Source organism: Ursus americanus, chromosome 6 (assembly GCF_024610735.1).
Source record: "Ursus americanus isolate L20-20 chromosome 6, mUrsAme1.1.p, whole genome shotgun sequence".
Lineage (NCBI taxonomy): Eukaryota > Metazoa > Chordata > Mammalia > Carnivora > Ursidae > Ursus > Ursus americanus.
Genome location: NC_142132.1, coordinates 54,589,594 through 54,613,073, shown reverse-complemented (window position 1 = coordinate 54,613,073; position 23,480 = coordinate 54,589,594). Strand labels below are relative to the sequence as shown.

Genomic DNA, 23,480 nt, shown 5'->3' with positions numbered 1-23,480 from the left:
CCGCCCCCCTTGGTTCGAGCCACCTGTGCGACACAGGGGCCAAAGCAGTCCGGGAATACAGGCTCAGGGACCGTGCCTGGCGTGTGGTTTTACAGAGACGGGGCTTGGGCAAGGCGGAGTCCCTTTTCTGTTCGTTGGGCTGCAGGGAAAGGAATAGAAATGAGGGCTGACGTGCCTAGGCTTGCCCAGGCAGTGACAGGACCTGAATATCTGCTCAGGTCTAAACCAGCGGCCTCTGATCCCTGGCATGGTAAGGGCAAAGAGATCCTTGGCCCCTTGACTGAGTTAGTAATTTGAGATTTGTAAATAAACCCTGCGGCAATCCACTAGGTGGCATGCAGCTCACAGGGTTATACCTAGGACTTTCGATGCCAGAGCCCAAGACAAAACTAAAAACTGGGTTTGCGCAAAATAAAATTGCCCTTTAAAACGATAATGATCAGCAACTGAAGTCAAAATTTTCAATTACACAACCCTATACTTTGCAGTGTGCACATCTCACGTAACATTTAGACTGCTCTAGGTCAGGGGCCACTTTTTAGGGGCCACTTTTTCCAAAAAGGGCCAGAGCGTCAGCGGTTCGGGTTTGGCAGGCCATACTCTCTCTCAAATACCCAAGCCTGCAGCGGTAGCAGGCAAAAGGTAAAGGAACGGCTGTCTGAGTGCGGTGAAACCTTCCTTATGGACGCTGAAATATGAATTTTATATGTCACAGGACAGCATTCTCCCCCCCAGGCCGTACTAAAACAGGCAGCAGCCCAGATTATTGTAGTGCAGATATGTCAGCATGAACACAAACTATTCAATTACTACTTAAATTACATAACCTTTCTGCCTCGATTTCCGAATAAAACTAATGCTGCTGGTGGCGTATCCCCAGCACAACGCTGCGTAATGCCTGCAATGCCCCCAGTGACACAAACCTTTGAGAAAGTTAAATGACGACCGATCGTAGTAGAGGTGGGGCTGAAATGTTCCATAGCAGGCACTGTCTTCTTTTGGTTCTGTGACACAAGATGACTCGATCACAGGAAAATCTAATTATCCCAACTTCCTAGCAATTAAGAGTTTTTCTCTCTAGAGTCCCATGATTCTCCCTTAATGACGCTCAAATCGCCAGCATGAACCATTATGCGTCACGTTTTTCTGTTTACAGCACATGAAGGAGTCCCAAGTCACAGCCAACAGTCAAGGTGAGACCCCTTGAGTGCCGGGCTCATTGGCTCAGTCTGTACTTCTCGTGTTCCCTCTAACTCAAACGACACAGACATTATATCTAAACATAGAACCCATGGCATCATTTTAGTAACAGGGACGTTACTTTCAATCACAGGATGCCTCTGACACTTTTAATACAGGTCAAAAAGGACCTGTTGCATTTTGCTTCCCATTCCATTTGTCCCATTACTCTAGGTTTAGAATCTCATTTGGGTTTTCTAAAAACAAGGCTTCCAGAAACCTGGTAAATGCACAAGCACACATTTCATTCCTTTCCCTGTTTTACCAAATGTAGCAGTCAACTGAAGCTCTCCAATTTTGTACAAAATGATGAGTGATAAACAGCTAAACTGGACCCAGTCCTTGCCAGCATGTTAATATGAGATTTTGTTAAAAAGTACACCACCGGGGTGCCTGGGTGGCTCAGTCATTAAGCGTCTGCCTTTGGCTCAGGTCATGACCCCAGAGTCATGGGATCAAGCCCCGCATCGGGCTCCCGGCTCAGTGGGAAGCCTGCTTCTCCCTCTCCCACTCCCCCTGCTTGTGTTCCCTCTCTCGCTATCAAGTAAGTAAATAAATAATCTTAAAAAAAAAAAAAAAAGGCACACCACCAATCCTGGGATCACCACATATTCGAAGCCTCTCGAATGGTACTGAATTTATTACTTTGAATGAAATGTGTGAATTGGCCTAGCCTTTTTTTTCTCCTGGTAGCAAAACTTGTCTCTCTTATCCTTTGTAAATATTTCTTCCCCAAAGTAGGAAACAACTTTTGCTTCCCCACCCCTGCCACACCCACAACAAATGTCAGGATATGTTCAAACTCAGACCAAACCAACACAAATAAATGAAAAAACAAATGGCACAAGATAGCAAGTTTGTTTTAACTTTTTATTAAAATGCTTAGGATACAGATTGACTTTCTTTTGTAAATGACTGTTTAAACTTTTCCTGAAATAGGACATATATGCACTCTGATAAAACAGAATGAAAAGTCTCAATTCATGGGAGTTCCCACACAAAGCTCTGCTCCTCACCGTTAAGAGCCAAGCTCCTCAGAGCAGCTTCTTTTACTATCTTTTTATAGGAACAGTGTTTTCTGTGGAGCAAGAAATAGATGCCAGCTGATTTTTCAATCCCCTCTTTCTCCAGTGGCCAAAATAAACCACTTTCACAAAGAGCTGAGCTGTGTAGCATCCAGAGTTTCCTAGCTTGCTACGAAGTGATCAGGGACAAAGAGGAAAACACGAAAAAAAAAAACAAGAAAACTAGCACTGCACTCATACTTCTCAAGTCTCTGGATAAAGAAGTATGGGCTGCCTTTAGCCAAAGGAAATTGAAAGTATGCAAGTTAACTATCGAGTTCATTCTCCATTAGCTAGATGTGTTCACTTAAGGCTTTCATCCCTTTCCAAACCAACATGTTGTTTTACTCCAGCCATGCATGCTAACAGAGGAAAGGCATGCTCTTCCCAGATTTACAGTTTACTGAGCCCCTGCATGCGGTACCGGCAGTGGGAAAGGATGCTTTCCTAATAAGTCAGTCCTGACGACTGACAATGAGAAATCCATTAGAGTAACACTCTCACCCCCCCTGGAACATGTTATCCACACTCTCTACCCTCACATTAGACGAAAGGATTCCACTGAATTTAGTTCAAACCTCTGCATCATTGTCACAATTTTCAGTTTTGAGGAAACTACTTCTAATCTCTCATTAAAGAAAAATGAAGATCTCCACCCATTTTAAGAAAGGGTCTAATATTGGTTAAGATCATGGAAATCCCATTTCATGTGTGGCACTAAGAAAAAGGAACGCTACGAAAATGGTGCGCATCACACTGCTGGGCGAGCCGGGGCTCTCACACCGGGCTCTTCCTGACGCGGGCTGCGGCCCGACAAGGACGCCGCCACACGGAGTTCTCACATTAGAGTCTCCCCAGCTCATTTCTGGAACGGAGAAAGGCAATTTCATACCAAAAAAAAAAAAAGGTAACTGATAAAAAGAGCTCATGAACCATGAACAGTCCCGTAAAGAGACCCAATCCTGCAAATGAGAACTTTCAAGCGCACTAAATAAACCTTTCCTGGATCCAAACAAGCGCTACAAACGCCAGACTTTTAAGTTCTCAACTCACAGAATTAAAAGCCCTTCGGCTGTTAACTGTCCCGTGCGGACTCACCTATCAGGAAAGTCTCCCCTAGAAGCCGTGCAGTACCGGCGCACGGCTGCGCTACGGGCCAACACGGGATGTTCTCTTTCATGAGGCAAAAGTCATGTTTTTGTAACTGAAAATGAAAAAGGTGCTATGGAGAGAAAGTTTTACAACAGTATAAATGCAAAGACTGGCTGAAATTTGTAGCTTTGTAAGCAAAAATAATAAAAGACCCACTCCATAATGAACTCCTCCACAGTGACGCAACCACCTGCCCCGCGCACCACGCTGAGGACTGACCCACCGTGGAAAGCTGCCGCCACCACCGGGCCGGGCGCTGCCCTCTCTGCCCCTCCGTGCACAAGGTGGCACCACGAACTACCAGGCAGTCAGAGAGCGGGGGAGCTTCTCTTACTAGCCTGCTAACTCAACAGGAGTAAGTTCACCTGACTGAGCTCTGGCCTCCAACACGCTTCCGCGCATAATTTTATAAAGAAGCTAAATGCCATTCACTAGACAAAAAAAAAAGAACAGAAAACTCTGGACCAAGTAAATTTTGAACTCAAAAAGTTAGGAGGGACACCAGTTACATTAACACTTCCTTTAAAAAATAGAATCACTTTCTTTTGAAATCAACCACAGTGGTGAGACGTGTTTTTCTTTTCCGGTGCCCCACGATGGCACACAGCTTTACCCAGCAAATCCTGCCAGCTTCCAAGTCCCGGGATGCTGACCTGCACCAGCACATGGGGCAGCGTAACCTCCCGACAGTGTGGAGAAGAGCACATGTCACCACTGGGCGATGAGAGAGCTGACAGAGACTCTTGGCTTCTCAACGCCAGACACGGTTGAAGAGCTTTCCTTGTTCTATTAGAAAAGTTCATGAGGAAGCTGTGAATAGGATCAGTCCAGAGAAGTAGAACTCTTTTATTTCCCCTGTCCGAACATCAGTCAATATACTGGGAAAGCCAGCGGAAGCCCTCGCCGTAGCCTTGCCTCTTGAGCACGCTGCACATGAACACTTCCATGGGGCGGGCGTTCAGCTCCTTCAGGGTCACGTTCCCCTAGGGCAGGCAGGGCCAAGAAGGTCTGTTAGCATCCCCGGGGTGGAAAAGCTTGAAAGGGGGATCACAAATCACTCCCTCCATTCCTCGAAAGCAAGTGAAAGTAGGAATTAAGACCACAGAAATGCGGTCAAGGCCACACAGACGAATTCCCCAGAGCTTCACGCTTTCAGGCCAAAATCGCAGGTCTATCTGCAGACTCTCTTTGTAAAGAGCCTTTACTTTGAACACACCAGCATCTGGAAAGTTATGGCAGCTAACCAAGAAAAAGGCCACTAGGACCCACAGAACCAGCATGCTCTTTGATGGAGAGAAGTCCAAGACTCTGGAAATAAGGACATTCTCAGGGCGCCTGGGTGGCTCAATCGGTGAAGCATCCAACTCCTGGTTTCAGCTTAGGTCATGAGCTCAGGGTTGTGAGACTGAGCCCCATAGAGGGCTCCTCACTCAGCAGGGAGTTGGCTTGAGAGTCTCTCCCCCTCTGCCCTTCCCTCCTCCACACATGTTCCCTCTTTCTCTCAAATACAAGAAAGAAAAGAAAAGAGAAGAGAGAAAGAGAGAGAAAGAAAGGAAGGAAGGAAGGAAGGAAGGAAGGAAGGAAGGAAGGAAGGAAGGAAGGAAGGAAGAAAGAAAGAACGAACGAAAGAGGGACGCCTGGGTGACTCAGTCGATTAAACATCTGCCTTTAGCTCAGGTCATGATATCAGGGTCCTGAGATCGAGCCCCGAGTGGGACTTGCCGCTCAGCGGGTAGTCTGTTTCTCCCTCTCCCTCTGCCCCTCCCCTCACTTGTGCTCTTTCTGTCACGCTGTGCGAGTGCACTCTCTCTCAAATAAACTCTTAAAAAAAAAAAAAAAAAGGACATTCTCATTTGCACAAGCATTCAGAAATCTACGCAAAAAACAGGTTATATCAAGGAAATTAAGAATTCATGTATGTGTAACACCATGCAGAAGAGGAGAAACTAAATTAAAGCAAGTGTTTCTAGAAAAAACTAGATAACAACAAAGAAGTAAGACTAAGAAATAAGAAACCATGTAAAAAAAAGTCAGGTTATCAGAGATCCCAGAAAAGGGAAATTTTTAAAGCTGAATATGCCAACACTCCAAGCTGAAAAAACCAGAATTCCTGCTTAACTACAGCTGATCTAGATTTTCTCTCTCACAAGCACTTCTACAATAAAGTTCTCCTTCCAACTGGAGATAGCATAACCTACTGATCTGGGAGACCCAGGTTCTATTCCCGGTTTCATCACTGACTTGCGGCATAGATAGGAACAAATCACTCTCAGATTTTCCTCTCTTCAAAACGGGGACCGCAGTCCTACCTCTCTCAGCAAGCAACACTGAGGATAATCCAGAGCCTGGGTTTCGGTGCTTGGAAAGTGATCATGAAGGATCACTCTTCTTTATAACCTGAAATGTCCAGTCAAAAACAAAACTGATTTCTGGTAAGCAGGCCTCCTTCAAAAAAGATTTCTCTCAATTAGATTTGAAAGAGAGTCAAAAATTCTTAAATCGGTAAGTCTACCTCTCCTACTGATTTCTTCGTCCTCACATACCTGAGGAAAATCTCCTCAGAAAACAGTGAAAGAACAGGCTCCTGCCTTCAGAGTGACTGCAAATCACCTAGGGTAAAACCAACCCTAGGCCCAGTTCAACTTTTGAAAGACAAGCAAAATCTAGGTAGCAAAACATGAATGTCTCAAAAGCTGTGTGTTTCCTTAATAACATGGCCCCTGAAGATTTTTCTCTTACCTTTCCTGTGGTCTGTCCATAAAGCCCAAATATCTCACGGAGTTTTTCTTCACTGATCGCGTCTGTCCTGTCAATCTTGTTACCCAAGATAAGGATTGGCACATTGGATATTGTCTCATCAGTCATTAGAGCCTAAAGACAGCATAAAAGAAGATCGAGGTAAGGAATCTATCTGTAAATGCCCATCAGATCATGAAAACCACCCGGATTTTCACTTGTCTACAAAGTATCAAATGTAAAGAGAAAATCTGATCATCTTTATACCTGAACGATGAACTACTAATCTTCACATTATACAACACTCTTCACATTAGGTAAGAAGCCCTTGAAAATTACCTTGACATTAGGTAAAAATCCCCCAACAGCCTCAAAACAATCGCAGCTCAAGGCTGTGTCTATTCACAAGGCAGCAGAACTGCCCAACCTTAACTCTGAGAGAAATGACTCAGCCACAGACCATGCTCAGGGTACCACTGAGCACCCTCCTAGAAGACTCCATGCGCTGGCTACAGAGCCTCGAAGACGGCTACAGGAAGTCCCCGAGTACACGCTGAGTGCCCAATGTGTGCAAAGCACTATCTCAGGCACTGAGAGGGATACAAAAAGAAAGGTAAGACATATCCCTGGCTTTAAGAAATCCTCACTCAAGGTTCATACATCTGTCAACAAAGCAAGGCAAGCGGATGATTAAGTGTCACAATGAAGAGGGACGGTATAAATACTAAGACATTCATTGAAATCAAATGGCAGGGAAAATGGTGGACTTAAGGAAAGTCTTAGCAAAGTGGAGGAACCCAACTAAGCTCTGAAAGAGGGCAGGATCTGGATAGGTGGAAAGGAGAAGGAAGAATAAAAGCAATGGCTTTACAGTAGAAAAAGCATTCAGAAAGCCACGTGGAGAACGGCCTGGTTTGTATGCTGACCCACAGTACACAGAATAGGAAGGCATGATCAACATTACGGTGCCGGTCCGAGAAGTCAGCAGCAACAGACCTGAAGACCCCAAATCCAGAAATTACCAGATAGAATCTGTGTGGAGAGGGGCGCCTGGGTGTCTCAGTCTGTTAAGTGTCTGCCTTCGGCTCAGGTCATGATCTCAGGGTCCTGGGATGGAGTCCCATGTGGAACTCCCGGGTCAGCGGGAAGCCTCCTTCCCCTCTCCCTCTGCCCCTCCCACCCCCACTCATGCGCTCTCTCTAATAAATAAAATCTTTTGTTTTTTTTTAAAGATTTTATTTATTTATTGGACAGAGAGAGACACAGCGAGAGAGGGAACACCAGCAGGGGGAGCGGGAGAGGGAGAAGCAGGCTTCCCGCTGAGCAGGTAGCCCGATGCGGGGCTCAATCCCAGGACCCTGGGATCATGACCTGAGCCAAAGGCAGACGCTTAACGACTGAGCCACCCAGGCGCCCCTCAAATAAATAAAATCTTTAAAAGAAAAAAAAAAAAGAATCCGTGTAAGAAAACACAATGAATCCACACAAAGTATGTGTGCTCAGATAAGGGACAGCGAGCGAGCCTAAGATGGCAGCGTCCAAGGAATAGTGCAGCAGGCGCTGTGGAGAAAGAGGTGAAGAGACTGATGTCTAGATGATAAGCCAGACAGAGGGGCCTGAGCTGGCACAGATTTCAAGCCTGGGAATCCAGTGCCCACTGACAGGAAAAGCATGGAGAGGAGAGCAGAGCTGAAGGGATAACAGGGAACATACTTCTGACAATCTTAGGTTCCGCAAAATGTTAGACAAAATCAGAGTAAGGAGGTCATTTACTGATTAAATACTAACCAGATGCCTACCATATGTCTGATGCTTTGCTAGGTGCAAGGATTTCACAAAGAAACAAAACTCGGTCCCTTCTAAGTTCACAAGCTGATGAAGAGACAAGAAAACCAGTAAAGACCACGGACATTGATAAGGTGGCAAGTCTAAGCCTAAGAGGTCCGGGAAAGCTTCCTAAAAGAGGTCTTGGCTGAACTCTGGGATCTCTTAAAGGGCACTTTTTTTTAAGATTTTATTTATTTATTTGACAGGGAGAGAGAGAACAGCAGAGGGAGAGGGAGAAACAAACTCCCCACTGAGCAGGAAGCCCGATGTGGGACTCAATCCCAGGACCCCGGGATCGTGAGACCTGAGCCAAAGGCAGACGCTTAACCAACTGAGCCACCCAGGCGCCACTCTTAAAGGACATTTTTTTAATTTACCAGCGAAAGTGGGTGGGGGTCAGATGAGAAAGCCGGGCAGGGACAGCCGCTTGTGCCTACTGAAGGAAGGACAAGTTGTTCTCCATGTCTGGAATATAGTTCAAGGTAGGCAATAAAAAGAAAAGCAGCTGGAGAAATAAAAAGAGGAAAGATCAGGAAAGACTTTCTGTGCTGTGCTGCACATAAAGCTGCAGGGTGACCGAGGAGCGGCTACCAAAGGCGACATCACAAGAACTGTGAGGCCAAGGAAATGCAAGGTTGAGAAAGGAGAAAGGAGAGAACCTGACAGCATCAAATGCTGCCCGTGCCCCAGACTGAAGACTAAGAACAGACCGTTAAGGTCTGCGGAGTCATTCAGTGCACGGGTGGGCAGGCACAGAGTGCGAGCCCAGATTCAAATACATAAAGGTCCTTTAATCTCCCTCTTAAGGCCACTCTGCCGACGCTTCAGACGCAGGGACCGTATGTGGTATGTGAAGGTAAAAGGCGTTCACTGCGCCAGGGCAACAGGCACACCCTGGGGAGTGGGTGAGCAAACTGGGCACTGTCACCCTATGACAGATACAAAGTTAACTTCCTTGAGTTCAAGCTGAGTTTCCTCAAGACACTGAAAAGCAAGGTCTTAGATTTTAAAACACTTTCTTCCTGTAACTAGGACTTTCATCACATGGTAACTGGAATGCAAAAGTATTGACACTACTGACCTGGATTCCTTAACAGACACAGAGGCCAAAAAAAGAAAAAAGAAAATCGTACATTTAGCTCAACTTTGGATTCCATGAGGCGAGGGTGATCTGCACAGTCCACCAGAAAGACAATCCCATTAATTGCGGGGAGGTAATTTTTCCAAACCCGACGTGCTAAAAGACAAAAGTTCGTAGTTGCATTAATTTAAAAAAAAAAAAAAAAGGGTATTTTGAAATATATCTATTTTTTTTGCCCTAAAATGGGCAGACCTTGGCTTGGTTTCAATAGCATTCAACTCCATTCTCCAAGTCCTAACCAGGATTAAATCAGAACAAAGGGTATACACGGATGGTCCATGAATTGAATCTGATTTTTTCAAATTAAAAAAAATCAAGGTTTTTTGCCTGATTTTTGGAAAAACTGCAACATCTGGCAATCCCACACATACCTACCCACCAGTTACTAACCAGCTGGAACTGGGTGGTGGCTATCCCTTCAAATGAAGTCTGCGCTCTTCCATTTAGCAAAGTTTCCACCACTCCCTACTGTCTGACACCAGGTCACTTTGACTCAGTTAAATGACCTACTTCACCCTCAAAGTCAAATTCATCAGGATGCAAATTAACTGTCCACAGACCATCAGCCCCAGGTTAGTTCCTAACTAACCACTGTGTACGTGTACTGACACACTCACCTGCTCCGTCCATCCTCAGGAGATGGGGCCTGACGGGTGGTTGAGGTTCCCAGGCAATTAGCTGAGTCTCCCATATTTAACCCAGGAGGCCTTATAAATTTTATTTGTTTTGTTTGTCTATGACATGAAGGGATAATGGTTTGGGAAGCAATGCTCTCATTGTATTATAATTTCTAAGCCATTCACTTCTAGTACTTTCACAGGGATGAATAACAAAGCATCTCTACATCAGAGTTAATAATGGTTACCTCTGAAGAGTGAGACAGGGAAGGAGAGGCTGGGGAACTTCCACATTTCACCTTCCATATTCATATTTTGAGTGTGTACTCAATTTGTTACAGGGAGCCTGAACTTTTTTTTTCTTTTGAAGTAATCTCTACACCCAACGTGGGGCTCCAACTCACAACCCTGGGATCAAGAGTCGCATGCTTTTCTGACTGAACCAGCCAGGTACCCTGAGCCGGACCTACTTACAGAAGTTAAAATTTTTAAGTTTTTTTTTTTTAAAAGGAAATCTCCAAATATATACCATTTTAGTAACTTCTATAAAATGGTGACTAAGTTATGATAAAGTAATTGTTAAATAAATTTTCCTCAAACAAAACAAAACTACATGTAACACGTTCCCCCCCTTCATAATCTATCAAAACCTGAAAGCTAAATTTATCACAGCAAAGAGCACATTAAGTCTCAGTTTAAGGATCTAAAAACATCTTTCCTGCATTCTCCATCCGGTCTCAGTTCAGTTCTTACAACTGTATTATCTCTGAATTTAAATTTGTGAGCAGTTACAAATCCTTTTGAAAGCAGCAGCAAAGCCACCATATATCCATTACTACCCAAATGAAACGATACAAGCTCATTAGAGAAAAAAAGGTAAAAGATCATCTGTAATCCTCCCCTGAAACACACCTACTGCTAATGTTTTCGTATATGTTCGTTTAATCTTTTTTTTCTGTACAGGTATTTCACGTGATTGTGACCATACTACATACGATTTTACGGGACAGAAACACTAAGTGACTAAAATAAATGTGATGACATGTTCATGAGATCACCAACTACAAAGTCATTCGGATCACTCCTTAGATTTCTGGTTAAAATTACTTGGCTAAAAAATTAAAATTACCAATATTCTAATCTTTTAACTATACTTTTCAAAAGCTATATTATTACCTAACATAATGAATGCTCTAAAAGTAGACCTCTCAACTCAATTTAAGAACAAATGAATAAACCTGACAAAATTTCAATAGCTTATTTTTTCAACTCTGCAGAACATTTATTCCCACATCTTAGATGTTTTACTCCTAAGCCTAGTCTTGCCAAATGTAAAGTAAGTGTCCTCAGAAAAAGATGTCCCATTCTATACAGCCCCAAAACCCACACAAGATACGTGATAGGAATCAAGGAACCATGTGGACATGGCCTGTGTAAGGCAGAAGGTACTATGAGAACGACAAGGTAGAGGAAAACGTTCTCCCAACCACCCCACATGAACGGAGTATACAAAATAGATCAGAATGGTCACAAGTATATCACTGTATTATTTTTGCAACTTTTGACAAATTTGAAATTACTTTCAAATAATAACAATTTTCTACACACTTACATTCCACTGAATAAAGAATATAAGAGAGACATGATTAAATTTGATATTGTACTAGCTCTTGTTCAAGGGGAAAATGCTATCAAGCCAATTATGGAGACAACTGACAAAAAGAGAAATATACACTGCAGAGTAGATAAAAATAAAACTTCCTAGGTTTGAGAAATATTAATAGGTTTTACATAGAGACTAATAAATTGGGGCAAAAGGTATAAAGGAGCGGAGTTCTCTGTATTTATGCAACTTTTGACAAGTTTGAAAATACTTAAGAACAATTTCAAGTAATAAGATTTCAATCATAATTTAATCACAATTTAAAAGGTAAAAATGTCACACTGCTTAAAAAAAAAAAAAGAGGGTATAAAAAGAACCATAAGTCAATTCTACTCTTCCACTGAATCGTCTCTTACCTTGCTCATGCCCACCAAGATCGAAAGTTGTAAACGTCATTCCAGCAATTGTCAGCTCTTCTGATGCTGAAAAATTGTCAAAACAGAAAAAAGACATAAACTCCTCCATCCAACAAGGCCCAGCTCCCAGCACTGTAAGCCAATACAAATGCAAAACTTAATGAAGCTTTTAGCTTGGAAAGAAAAGGATACAAGGGTGAAAACATTCTTAAATTATTCTAAAAAGCCAAGTTTCTTTTTCTCCAAAATGTCTGCTGCTTCTCAGAAGTAAATATGGGAGATGTGTCCCCTTACAGAACTAGTGAGAACAGATACTGACATAGTCCCAGAGGGTTAGATTTAGGGGTACGTGCCCTGAGTGTCCTACAGGGAATTTTTTTCAAGTGAGCTGTCTTTTGGGACCTCAGTTAATATAAGAAATGAGTCAACTGGGGATTCGCCCTCAAACCATGACATTGACCTTCAAATATCAAAAGGTCACCTGGTATTTTCAAACCTACTCGGATGTAATGTTGGAACATGCTGGCCCAATCGATCATCTTTGAGCATGTGTAGAAGAGTGGTTTTGCCTGCATTGTCCAAACCCAAAAATACAAGTTTTCCAGATTTCTTGTACAGTCCTAAAAAAGAAAAAAAACTTAACATAATTTTGCTTTCTACTTACCAAAGGCTATTTGTATCTAGATTGTTGGAGGAACTGTACAAAGTTTGAAACCTATGATATATTTCAAGGAAATGGCTTTACCTAGGAACTGGAGCACACTGCTGAAGCCATTGTAGATCCACTCAAAGATGAAAGACATTATTAATGCTTACTACCTGTATAAAATATGAAAGCAGCAAACATTAGCTTTCTGAATGCTAGCACAGTTCTCTTATTCTGCAGCCCTGATGCGTGTTTACTGTCCCATGCTTTCCGACATAGAAAATAAAGGATTTTGCACCCTGGAGAGAAGTCTCTGGGGTCCTCAGATCTGCACAAACTCCTGGTTTTCTATCGGTTTTCAATCCATGATACTCCAAGGACTAGGAGTTAAGGATCTACTTTCCTCTTTCACCGTGTAACTCTCTCCTCCAGGCGCCTGCTCATTCACATTCCCTAGATATACCACTGCTGTCCACCAGTTAGCAAAACCTCTAGGAAATCAGTCCCATCAATAATCTAGATCAAACTGTCACATCAATACACTAAGCAGAAGATAACAATGAAAAGCATATTAACCCTTCCTTGTAAACAGCTCTAAAAAACAGTCACCGAAATCCTAATGGCTGACATAATCTGCCCTGCCCCACTTACCAATGACTATTATCTTTTTTTTTAAAGATCTATTTATTTATTTGAGAAAGGAGAGCTCAAGGGGGGGGATGGGCAGAGGGAGAGAGAGATCTCAAGCAGACTCCCCACCGAGCAGGGAGCCTGCTCTGACCCTGAGCTGAACCAAGAGTCAGAACCTTAACTGACTGCACCACGCAGGTGCCCCACCAATGCTGTTTCCTAAACAGTATTTATATAACCCCCCTTGCAGATTGTGTCTCAACCTATAAAAAGAGAGGATATCACTATTTCGGGGAGCCATGAAGGAATAAGAGAATCTTTTCATAATCTGAGTAACCAAGACCTAACCCATTTTACAAATAGGGATTTTCTTAAAACAAGAATACTTGTTCAGGGCATAGAAATAGGTTCCTAGCCAAGTACACACCCTAATTAGTACTAATATTAAGACCACTTTTCCTACTGTTTTCCATAAGCCTGGACAAACAAAAGATGACCCAAAGCTACTGAAAGGTCTACATACACTGGTAAGGAGCAAGAGGACCTCTGAAAGAAGTTAAGAAGGTAAGATCTAAAGCCAGTGGTGGAGTCGAAGTTTCTCAGGTTCAGCATTTTCTGGTCACTGAACTTTTGCCTCAATATTTCAGATTTGGTGAAAAAAAAAGAAAGACTCCCCACTTTCACTCCTCTCCATCAGCAAGAGCATGTGAACACAAGGCTACACTGGATGTGACCAACTGCTATCAAATACAACCTTCATGAACTTTTGTTTTTTTAAAAAAGTAAACAAAAGTTTACTTTTGTTGGGGCGCCTGGGTGGCTCAGTCGTTAAGCGTCTGCCTTCGGCTCAGGACCTGATCCCAGGGTTCTGAGATCAAGCCCCACGTCAGGCTCCTCCGCTGGGAGTCTGCTTCTTCCTCTCCCACTCCCCCTGCCTGTGTTCCCTCTCTCGCTGGCTGTCTCTGTCTGTCAAATAAATAAATAAAAAATCTTAAAAAAAAAAAAGTTTACTTTTGTTACTTTTACTAGTGACCTTAACAGGGTTATCCACAAAAACCTACCTATATTCTTCATTCAAAGAATGCTAGATAGAGAAGTTGAAAAGTCGAGGCAATAAATGTTAATTTGGGGGCTCCTGGCTGGCTCAGTCAGAGGAACTTGTACCTCTTGATCTTGGGATCATGATTTTGAGCCCCACATTAAGGGTAGAGACTACTTAAATAAATAACTAAATAAACTGAAGTGTGTGTGTGTGTGTGTGTGTGTGTGTGTGTGTGTGTGTGTATTTATTTCTTTTTTCTGTCCAGTGACTGAGGTTTTTGGGTTTTTTTAATCAGGCCTGGGCGGCTCAGTTGGTTGTGTCTGCCTTCGGCTCAGGTCATGACTCCAGTGTCCTGGGATCCCCCCCTGCTTGTGTGCACTCTCTCTCTCTCAATTAAATAAAATCTTTAAAAAAAAATCAGGCCTGGGGCGCCTGGGTGGCTCAGTCGTTAAGCGTCTGCCTTCGGCTCAGGGTGTGATCCCAGCGTTATGGGATCGAGCCCCGCATCAGGCTCCTCCGCTGGGAGCCTGCTTCTCCCTCTCCCACTCCCCCTGCTTGTGTTCCCTCTCTCGCTGGCTCTCTCTCTGTCAAATAAATAAAATCTTAAAAAAAAAAATTGTCTTAAAAAAAAGAAAATCAGGCCTGACCTATAAACTTTAGGGACTGCTTAATGCTTATTTTCTATGGCTCTTAACATGGAAGGCCAAATGAGGCTTGGGAGTTTGGGTGAGAGTAGAGGCTAAGGTAAAAGCTTTTATAAAAAAAATACTGACTATGGGGTTTTTTTTTGCCCTTTTCAGTAACATTAAAATATATTTTGGCAGGGGTGCTTGGGTGGCTCAGTGGGTTAAGCGTCTGCCTTCAGCTTGGGTCATAATCCTGGGATCCTGGGATTGAGCCCCGCATGGGGCTCCCTGCTCAGCAGAGTCTGTTTCTCCCTCTCCCCCTCCCCCTGCTTGTGCTCTCTCTCTTTCAAACAAATAAATAAAATCTTAAAATATATCAATGGGGGGGCAGCTATATATATTGGCAGAGATGAAAATTAGCATGTTAAATAATTTGTCTGGTAACTCAGTCGGCACTTTAAGAAGTTTAATGACTTAAATACACTTTACAAAGCTCCTGTTTTAAATTTCCACTGAGTTAAGTAAAAGAACAATGTGCCTCTTCTCTGCAATTCCCCTAAACCAGTCATCTTTCCCTACTTTTCTCAGTCTACAATTTGGAGAAGTGAGGCTCACCTTTACAGAGAACCTTTCTTTAAGATCTCTCCCACTCTGATCGCTCCTTTAAAAGCCATTGTTCCATATTTATTTGTACTACACAGAGTTGCAGTCAATACTTTTATATACTCTTTGTGAAGTTTACCACATCATTTTAGAATTCTTCCAAACTCAATGAATTCTCCAAAGGTGACAATGGGAAAACCCCTCATTAAGGAATTTTTCATGGTAACTGAATTAGTTTGATTTTCCAATTTATCTTCCCTTGACATTCCTGCTTTAAAAATTTATCTTTCCCTGACATTCCTCCAAAATGATCTATGAAAAAGTGCTCGAAGAAACTCTTCAGGTGATGTTAAAAAAATAATAAAAACCACTATCGGACCCAAAGTGTTGCACTGTATTGCTACCCAAAATTAAGGAAATGGCTTTGATGGCTCCTCCATCCTTGAGCTCTTAGGTTTTGTACCCCTAACAAGTAGTTTTACATTTTATACAGTGCCTGCACATACACCCCATTTCAACCTCACAGAAATCCTACTGGACAGGAGCCCTTAGCTTTCAAAAACAAAACAAGGATGCTGACACTCCTAGGTCAGCTGACTTAACCAAAAATGCTCAGCTAAAAAGTCTCAGTGCCAAAACTTAAACCTTTCTTTTTAAACGCCAAAGCCAAAGCTCTTCCGGTTAATATTGCATAAAATTCAGTTCCAAATCACAAAACTGCTTTTAAAGAAACATAAAACTTCCTTAACCCACCAGCTAAACAGATGATAATCTTCTAAAGTTTTCTTCCTTACAACTTACCACACCTTTTGAATGGTATTTTAATAACTAGCATTCTATTTATTTCCTATCCTTGATCCACTCTACCACCTTATGGCATCTTGTGGCAAATCAGCGTACTCTAGAATTTAAGAACTCTAAACTACCACAAATTAAGAACTAACTATCACAAAAGTATTGCCAATGTACCCCAAAATAAAATTTGCAAATTTCAGGACTGATATCAGACTGAAGTAAATTAAAAAAAAAAAAGGAGCACTAGCCAATAATGTATGCACGACTCTCTATACACACTCATTATTTCTTATGCATACTCATTACAACTTTGAGACACCATTCCTGACAGATCGGGGCTAGCGGGCTGCTGGTTTTAGCTAAGAAACTATGCTTAGCTGCAAGGTAAATATCAAAGGTCAAGCCCATAGGCAAAGCACCACCAGTCCCCCGTCACGACCTAAGCAGATGGATCGAGGTAAAAGGAGGAATAGACAAGAGCAAGGGAGAATACTAAGAGACAATTTAGTGCCAACCCTCACAAGTGCGCTCCTGGCCTCTAGGCTAGAATCACGAAGAAAACACTGATCTATACCAAACGCACACCAAGGAATTTTTCCACGCATTGAAGAGAGGGAGGAAAAGAGGAAGGTGGAAGAAGAAAATACGGAGCTCGACCCAGGGCATCAGACGATAACACTGAACTGAAAGTCGGGGAGGGGGGTGTGCACTGCACTGGGAGTCAGGAGATCCGGTTCGAACGCTCCTCTTGCTATCGGCGGGGCCTTGGCCAATTCACTGCCTAGCGAGCCTTATTATGCCCCAGGCTGCAAATCAAGGTTAGTCATCAAGGACTCCCACTCGCCCGACCAAGGGCTGTGAGGCTCATCCGAGACGGGATGTGAAACCGTTTCGCAAACCTGAGCGCACAGTACAAACAAGAAAACTGATCCCGCCCAGCAGCTGCGGGACCCCCGAAGGAATGCAGATCGACCCGATACCCCAAGTGCTGTCACGAACCGAGGAGACCGACCAAGTCGGCCCGTCCCCACCCAGAACCAGCCCCGCGGCCCCACAGAACCGCCTGCGTGTCACTTCCCCCCCCACACACAGCAAGCCCGCCTGAGCCGGCCTCCACCCCGACCCTCCCCGCCGCCCGCCCCAGCCCCTCCGGGCCCTCGGCTCCTTCCCTCGCAGCAGCTCCCCGACTCACGGCCAAGGGGGCTCCTCCGGCGGCGGCGGGCAGCTTCGACCCTCCCTCAGAGCACACAGCCCAGCAGCACCCGGACCGCCAGCTATTCGCCGGATATACGTAACACCCCCTCCCCCGGGACTTCCGGGCGCGTGCTTGCCCCGCCCCCTCGAGCGCCACGGCGCTCCGAATCGCCGGGCCGCCTACCGACGACTCGGCCGCGGAGGGGCGGGGCTCAGGCGCGCCGAGCGTTCCTGGGGGCGGGCCGCACTTGGCCCCGCTCCCTGCCGTGCGGAGAGCCGGGCGCGTGAGACGTGGCAGCGCCGCGGCTCCGGGGGCGGGGCGGGAGCCGGGAGGCTCGCGGTGCACCCAGAAAGCAGCTCAGGATCGCGGCTTCAAGTCCGACTGCCGTCGCAGATGGTCTGGCAAAATCGCGAGCGGCGGCAGACGGCTAGGTACGTTCTCGGACAGAAGAGTTGCCCCGACAGCCTTCCACCTGGGGCCACCTGGGGTGGAGCCCAGAAAGCCTTTGCTTTCAGTCACAGTTCTCTACCATAGCCTATGTTTTGGAAGAACGGCTAATGTTCATTGAGGGCTTACGTTCCAGGGATTGCACTGAGTACTTTGCATGCGTGCCTCCTCGTATTTTACCTCGATTACAGCCCTTATGAAGCAGATACTGTTATGATCCCCTTTTTGCAAATGAGAGAACCGAGGTTCAGAATAATCCAGTAACCAAGCCCAAGTTCATAGGCTAGGAAGTGGCAGAGCAGCACGCTGGCTTCTGCTCTTCCTTCCCAAGCATTTTCTCATTTAATTCTGAAGGCAGCCCTACGAGATTGGTATTATTACTCCAATTTTACAGATAGGAAAACTAAGTCAAACGATAAGATGAATGATGTTTTTGGATAGTAAGACCCAGTATCATAAACATCTCGATCCTCCTTAAGTACAGTTATAAATTTAACACAATTCCCATAAAAGTACTAATAGGATTAATAGGTTCGTGTGTGTGTGTTTTAAACTACCCTGTTTTTTCCTAAAATTCAAATGGAAAAATAAGACTCTTCAGGGAACAAACGGGCTCTGAAAAAGAACAAGGAGGGGGAACTAGCACTATCAGATACTCGAATATATTATAGATCCTTAGTAATTAAAACACTCTGGGGAGGGCACCTGGGTGGTTCAGTGGTTTAGCGTCTGCCTTCCGCTCAGGTCATGATGCCAGGGTCGTGGGATTGAATCCCACATCAGGTTCCCCGCTCAGCAGGGAGGGAGTCTGATTGTCCTTCTGCTTGTCCTTCTGCTCTTCCCCCTGCTCATGCCCTCTCTCTCTTTCTCTCTCTAAGTAAATAAAATCGTTAAAGAAAACACTTTGGTACTAGTGCAGGAAAAGCCAAACAAACCAATTAGAACAAAATACAGACATAGACCCAAATATGTGCAGAAATAAAATTGAAGTGGCATCTGGCCACTCCAGTAATACTCAGAGGATAGAAGGCTGGCTACAAGAGGTTGGGGTGGGAGGGTCCCACATCACAAGGATGGCTTGGGGGGCTCAAGAGGAAGGAAGGAGCACACAGGCAAATTATCAGGAGAGCTGCACACTCTCCTTACCAAATGGGCAGCCTTGAGCAAGTTGACAGATACCCCAGGCCACAGCGTACCCAACTCTTAAAGGAGTGAAAGAGGGATGTTGTACATGTTAGCAATTTTTCCAGAGTATGTTTTCAATAAATGTTTCAATTATGTGTTTAACAATAAATAATAAAAGGGTTGGGACAATAGGTAGTCAAAAAAACCAAAAAACATAGGGGCACCTGGGTGGCGCCATTGGTTAAGCATCCAACTCTTGATCTCAACTCAGGTCTTAATCTCAGGGTCATGAGTTCAAGCGCCATACTTAAAAACAAACAAGCAAAAATATTGCCTAAGTACTTAGGCAAAACTTGTAGTTGTATTTGACTGGAAGGCTGCTTGAGCCCAGCCTTGCTTTCCAACATCTAACCACGTGTTTTCTTTTCGTGGTTTTCTATATTGATATGTCTGCTTGTTTGGGTTTTTATTTTTGTTTTTTGTCTGTTATGTCTTTGTCAAAATAAGAAAGTAAACCTGTAGTTTCTAACTAAAAAAAGAAAAGATTGACAAATTCAACTACAGGAAAATGGGAAAGTTTTAAATGACAGAATAGTGCTGACGTAACAGTGATGACACCATAAACCCAAAAGACAGAAAGTTGGGAAAAAATATGCATAATCACATCACAAGTGAAAGGTTAATATGAAAAAGACTTAACTGTTGTTAGAAGGATAGGCAAGGAGGGGTGCCTTGGCACTCACTAGGTCGAGCGTTTGACTCTTGGCTTTGGCTTAGGTCAAGATCTGTGGTCGCGGGATCAAGCCCTGCATCAGGCTCTGTACTTGGTGCGAGTTCGCCTGGAATTCTCTGCCTGTCCCTCACCATCTGCCCTCCCCCTGCTTGCATGCTCTCTCTCTCCAAAATAAATAAAATCTCAAAAAAAAATTTTTTTAGAAAGATAGGCAAAGAATAAGACCAGACAATTCACAGGAAAAGAAATATAAATGGGTCTTTTAGGATAATAAACCAATAATAGAAACAGAGGAATTTTATGTAATTCTCCCCCACTGTATTCTTACTCCCCTACACACGCTCAATATTATTAGGTAGACAGGACTCAGAAGCTAAAATGGAGATTGAAAAACATGTGTCAGTCATGGCTGTATGTTGGGGTGAGTACTTTGCATACCAGTAGTATGTATATATATATATATATATATATATATATATATATATATATATATATATATGTACACACACACATATATGAGGAGATTTATTAGAGGAATTGGCTCACATGTTATGGAAGCCAGGATGTCCCAGATCTGCCATCTGCAAGCTGGAGAACCAGGAAAGTTGGTGGTATGGTTCAGGCCAAGCCCGAAGGCCTTGGAGTGGAGAATCGGGGCTGCTGGTGTCTGCCCTGAAGTCTGAAGGCCCTAGAACAGGAGCTCTGATGTCTGAGGGTAGGAAAGGTGGATGACCCAGCTCAAGAAGAGAGAAAGAGAATTCGCCCTTCCTTTGCATTTTTGGCCCATTTGAATCCTCAGGGGATTGGGTGATGCCCACCCACATTGGTGAGGACAGATCTCTTTACTCAGTCTACTGAGTCAAATGCTAATCTTTTCTAGAAACACCCGCACAGACACACCCAGAAATATTTTACCACCTACCTGGGCATCCCTTAGTCCGGTCAAGTTGACGCATAAAACAAACCGTCACAGCATCTATTGGAATTGTCAACATGGAGGTAGTGGGCGAGCCTGATAAGTGCAGTTTTGGGGAGTAATGGGGATGGGCGCTGGACTGGAATGACCTAAGAAGAGACGAGGAGAGGAAGAGATGGGGCAGTGACCCTAGACAATGCCATTAGAAATGTGGCTGTGAAGGAGAGGAGAGACCGGGGATCCCAAAAGGCATAGATGGTGAAAATTAATTATCCTTTTCTGCTCAGTGGTAAAAACTGGAATACCGTCTGTGTCAATACTTAAAAGTTGGTTCAGATCTTAAGAAAAGAAAAAAAAAAAAGAAACATTTGACCTTTGTCATCTGGAGGATTTCATATAATGTTGATTAGAAAAATCATCCTGAAGGGGCGCCTGGGTGGCACAGCGGTTAAGCGTCTGCCTTCGGCTCAGGGTGTGATCCCGGCGTTCTGGGATCGAGCCCCACATTAGGCTCCTCTGCTATGAGCCTGCTTCTTCCTCTCCCACTCCCCCTGCTTGTATTCCCTCTCTCGCTGGCTGTGTCTATCTCTGTCAAATAAATAAATAAAATCTTAAAAAGAAAGAAAGAAAGAAAGAAAGAAAGAAAGAAAGAAAGAAAGAAAGAAAGGAAGGAAGGAAGGAAGGAAGGAAGAAAGAAAGAGGGGAAAGAGAGGAAAGAGAGGGAGGAAGGAAGGAAGGAAGGAAGGAAGGAAGGAAGGAAGGAAGGAAGGAAGGAAGGAAGGAAGGAAGGAAGGAAGGGCACCTGGGTGGCACAGCGGTTAAGCGTCTGCCTTCGGCTCAGGGCGTGATCCCGGCGTTATGGGATCGAGCCCCACATCAGGCTCCTCCGCTATGAGCCTGCTTCTTCCTCTCCCGCTCCCCCTGACTGTGTTCCCTCTCTCGCTGGCTGTCTCTATCTCTGTCGGATAAATAAATAAAATCTTTAAAAAAAAAAGAAAAGAAAAGAAAAATCATCCTGAAAAGCAATCTATTTTATTTTATGTTATTTAATTTTATTTTTATTTGGGGGGAGGGGCAAAGAGAGAGGGAGAGAGAGAATCTTAAGCGGGCTCAGGGCGAAGCCTGGATGCAGGGCTCACTCTCACGCCCCTGAGATCATGACCTGAGCCGAAATCAAGAGTCAGACACTTCACTGACTAAGCCAACCAGGCACCCCAAAAAGCAATCTATTTTAAAATTCGAGGAGATGAAGTGTTAACATTTCCAAATGCTTCCCCTTTGACATTATCTAGAGGCAATTAGAAAAAAATTTACTTCTTAAAGAAACTGAATATTCCCCAGCTTACAAAGGAGTGGGAAAGGGTATCTAACTTGAAGTCCTTTCCTGAAATATGTTTTTATAAATTTCTGTATGTCTGAGTTCTAATTGGCTTGGTCATTATAGTTATACAAAAAAGTTTTACCTTAGATTTCCCCCTGGACAGGGAATCCTTCCAAAATTGGATGGGTTTTGGAGTCAGAAAAATCACTAAAAGATAACTATTTTTTCCTATTGTACTTTTATTCCAAATAAATTCCATGTCCTTCTGAATAGTATATTACTTTCTTCGTCCCTTGTTATATCCTTGTAAGAGTTGAGGAACCTAATAAGCAAAAATGCCCCTTCCCTCGCTCTTTTCAAGATGACTCAGAAAAAAAGGCAAATCAGAGCTCCCTGGGTCTTCAGTGAAATTACCTTCAACTCCCCGAAAAACTAGATCAAGGCATATACACTGTAATGCTCAGGGAGATTTTCAAGCCTTTTTTGTCCTGTTTGTATTAAGAATAATGCCTTATCTTTGTATCAGTGATGTTACATAATATTCCATTCCAATCAAATATAGCACTCTCAAAAAGAAAACAGAAATGGGCAAAGGGCTTGAAAAGATCTGTAAATGGCCAAGAAACATGAAAAGATGCCCAACATCATTAATCATCAGATAATTGCAAATCGAGCTGATATAAGACATCACCTCGCCCGTTAGGATGGCTAGACTCAAAAACGAAACAAAAACAGAAAAGTGTTGGCGAGGGGTGGAGATATTGGAGTCCTTGGGCACTGTTGGTGGGAATGTAAAATGGTGCAGCCACTGTAGAAAACAGAACGGGGGTTGCTCACAAAGTCGAAAATAGAACTACCATCTGATCTAGCAATTCCATTTCTTTGTTATTTATCCCAAGGAATTGGAAGCAGGGTCTCAAAGAGATGTATGTGTACACCCATGTTCACAGGAGCATCATTAACAGTAGTCAAGAGGTGAAAGTAACCCAGGTGTCCATCAACCACATTTAAAAGATTTTTTTTTAAGTTTTATTTAAGTAATGCCTACACCCAAAATGGGGCTCAGACTCATAACCGGAGATCAAGAGTCACATGCTTCTCTGACTGAGCCAGCTGGGTGCTCCTAAAAAAATTTAACACACATTTCACTTGGTGCCTCCAGCATTTTCACGGATTTGCGTGTCTTGCTTGTGCAGGGGCCATGCTAATCTCCTCCCTTCCGTTCCCATTTTCGTGTATGTGCTGCTGAACCAAGCATGGAACCTCCGGCATTTTCAGCTTTCTGTGCCTGGTCCGTTTGGGCATCTCCATTTTCTGCAGGGTTATTCCCATCCTCCAGCACTGGATTTCCCTTTTTTCTCTTTGGATCCCTTCTTCCCCTTCGTTGAAGGAGCCTATCCAGGTGTAGGTTGTGGCTTTGGAGGAGCAGGTTTAGAGCTGGAGGCCTCAGTATGAACTCATGTTTAGCTTAATACAGATATAGATGGCTGTATATGTCAATATTTATAGATACATGTATACACACAGGTTGGTATACACACATACATTTCCTTGCTCTGTCAGCTGAGAGGACCTAGAAGCAACAGCAACTCAGTAGCAATAAGCA

The 23,480-nt window shown here is 43.8% G+C and overlaps 1 protein-coding gene and 1 pseudogene across 1 annotated transcript; both read right to left on the bottom strand.

The window, feature by feature from the left end:
• Positions 1 to 2,090: 2,090 nt before the first annotated feature.
• On the bottom strand, positions 2,091 to 17,450 carry SAR1A (secretion associated Ras related GTPase 1A). The gene is made up of 7 exons (XM_045783448.2): positions 17,330 to 17,450; positions 12,541 to 12,614; positions 12,296 to 12,415; positions 11,796 to 11,861; positions 9,152 to 9,255; positions 6,195 to 6,326; positions 2,091 to 4,438 (listed from the first exon to the last, which is right to left on the bottom strand). The coding sequence occupies exons 2-7, from the start codon at positions 12,596 to 12,598 to the stop codon at positions 4,322 to 4,324; spliced, it is 597 nt and encodes a 198-aa protein (XP_045639404.1). The 5' UTR covers positions 12,599 to 12,614; positions 17,330 to 17,450; the 3' UTR covers positions 2,091 to 4,321.
• Positions 17,451 to 23,001: 5,551 nt separating this feature from the next.
• Positions 23,002 to 23,132, bottom strand: LOC123783166 (U6 spliceosomal RNA; annotated as a pseudogene).
• Positions 23,133 to 23,480: the final 348 nt, after the last annotated feature.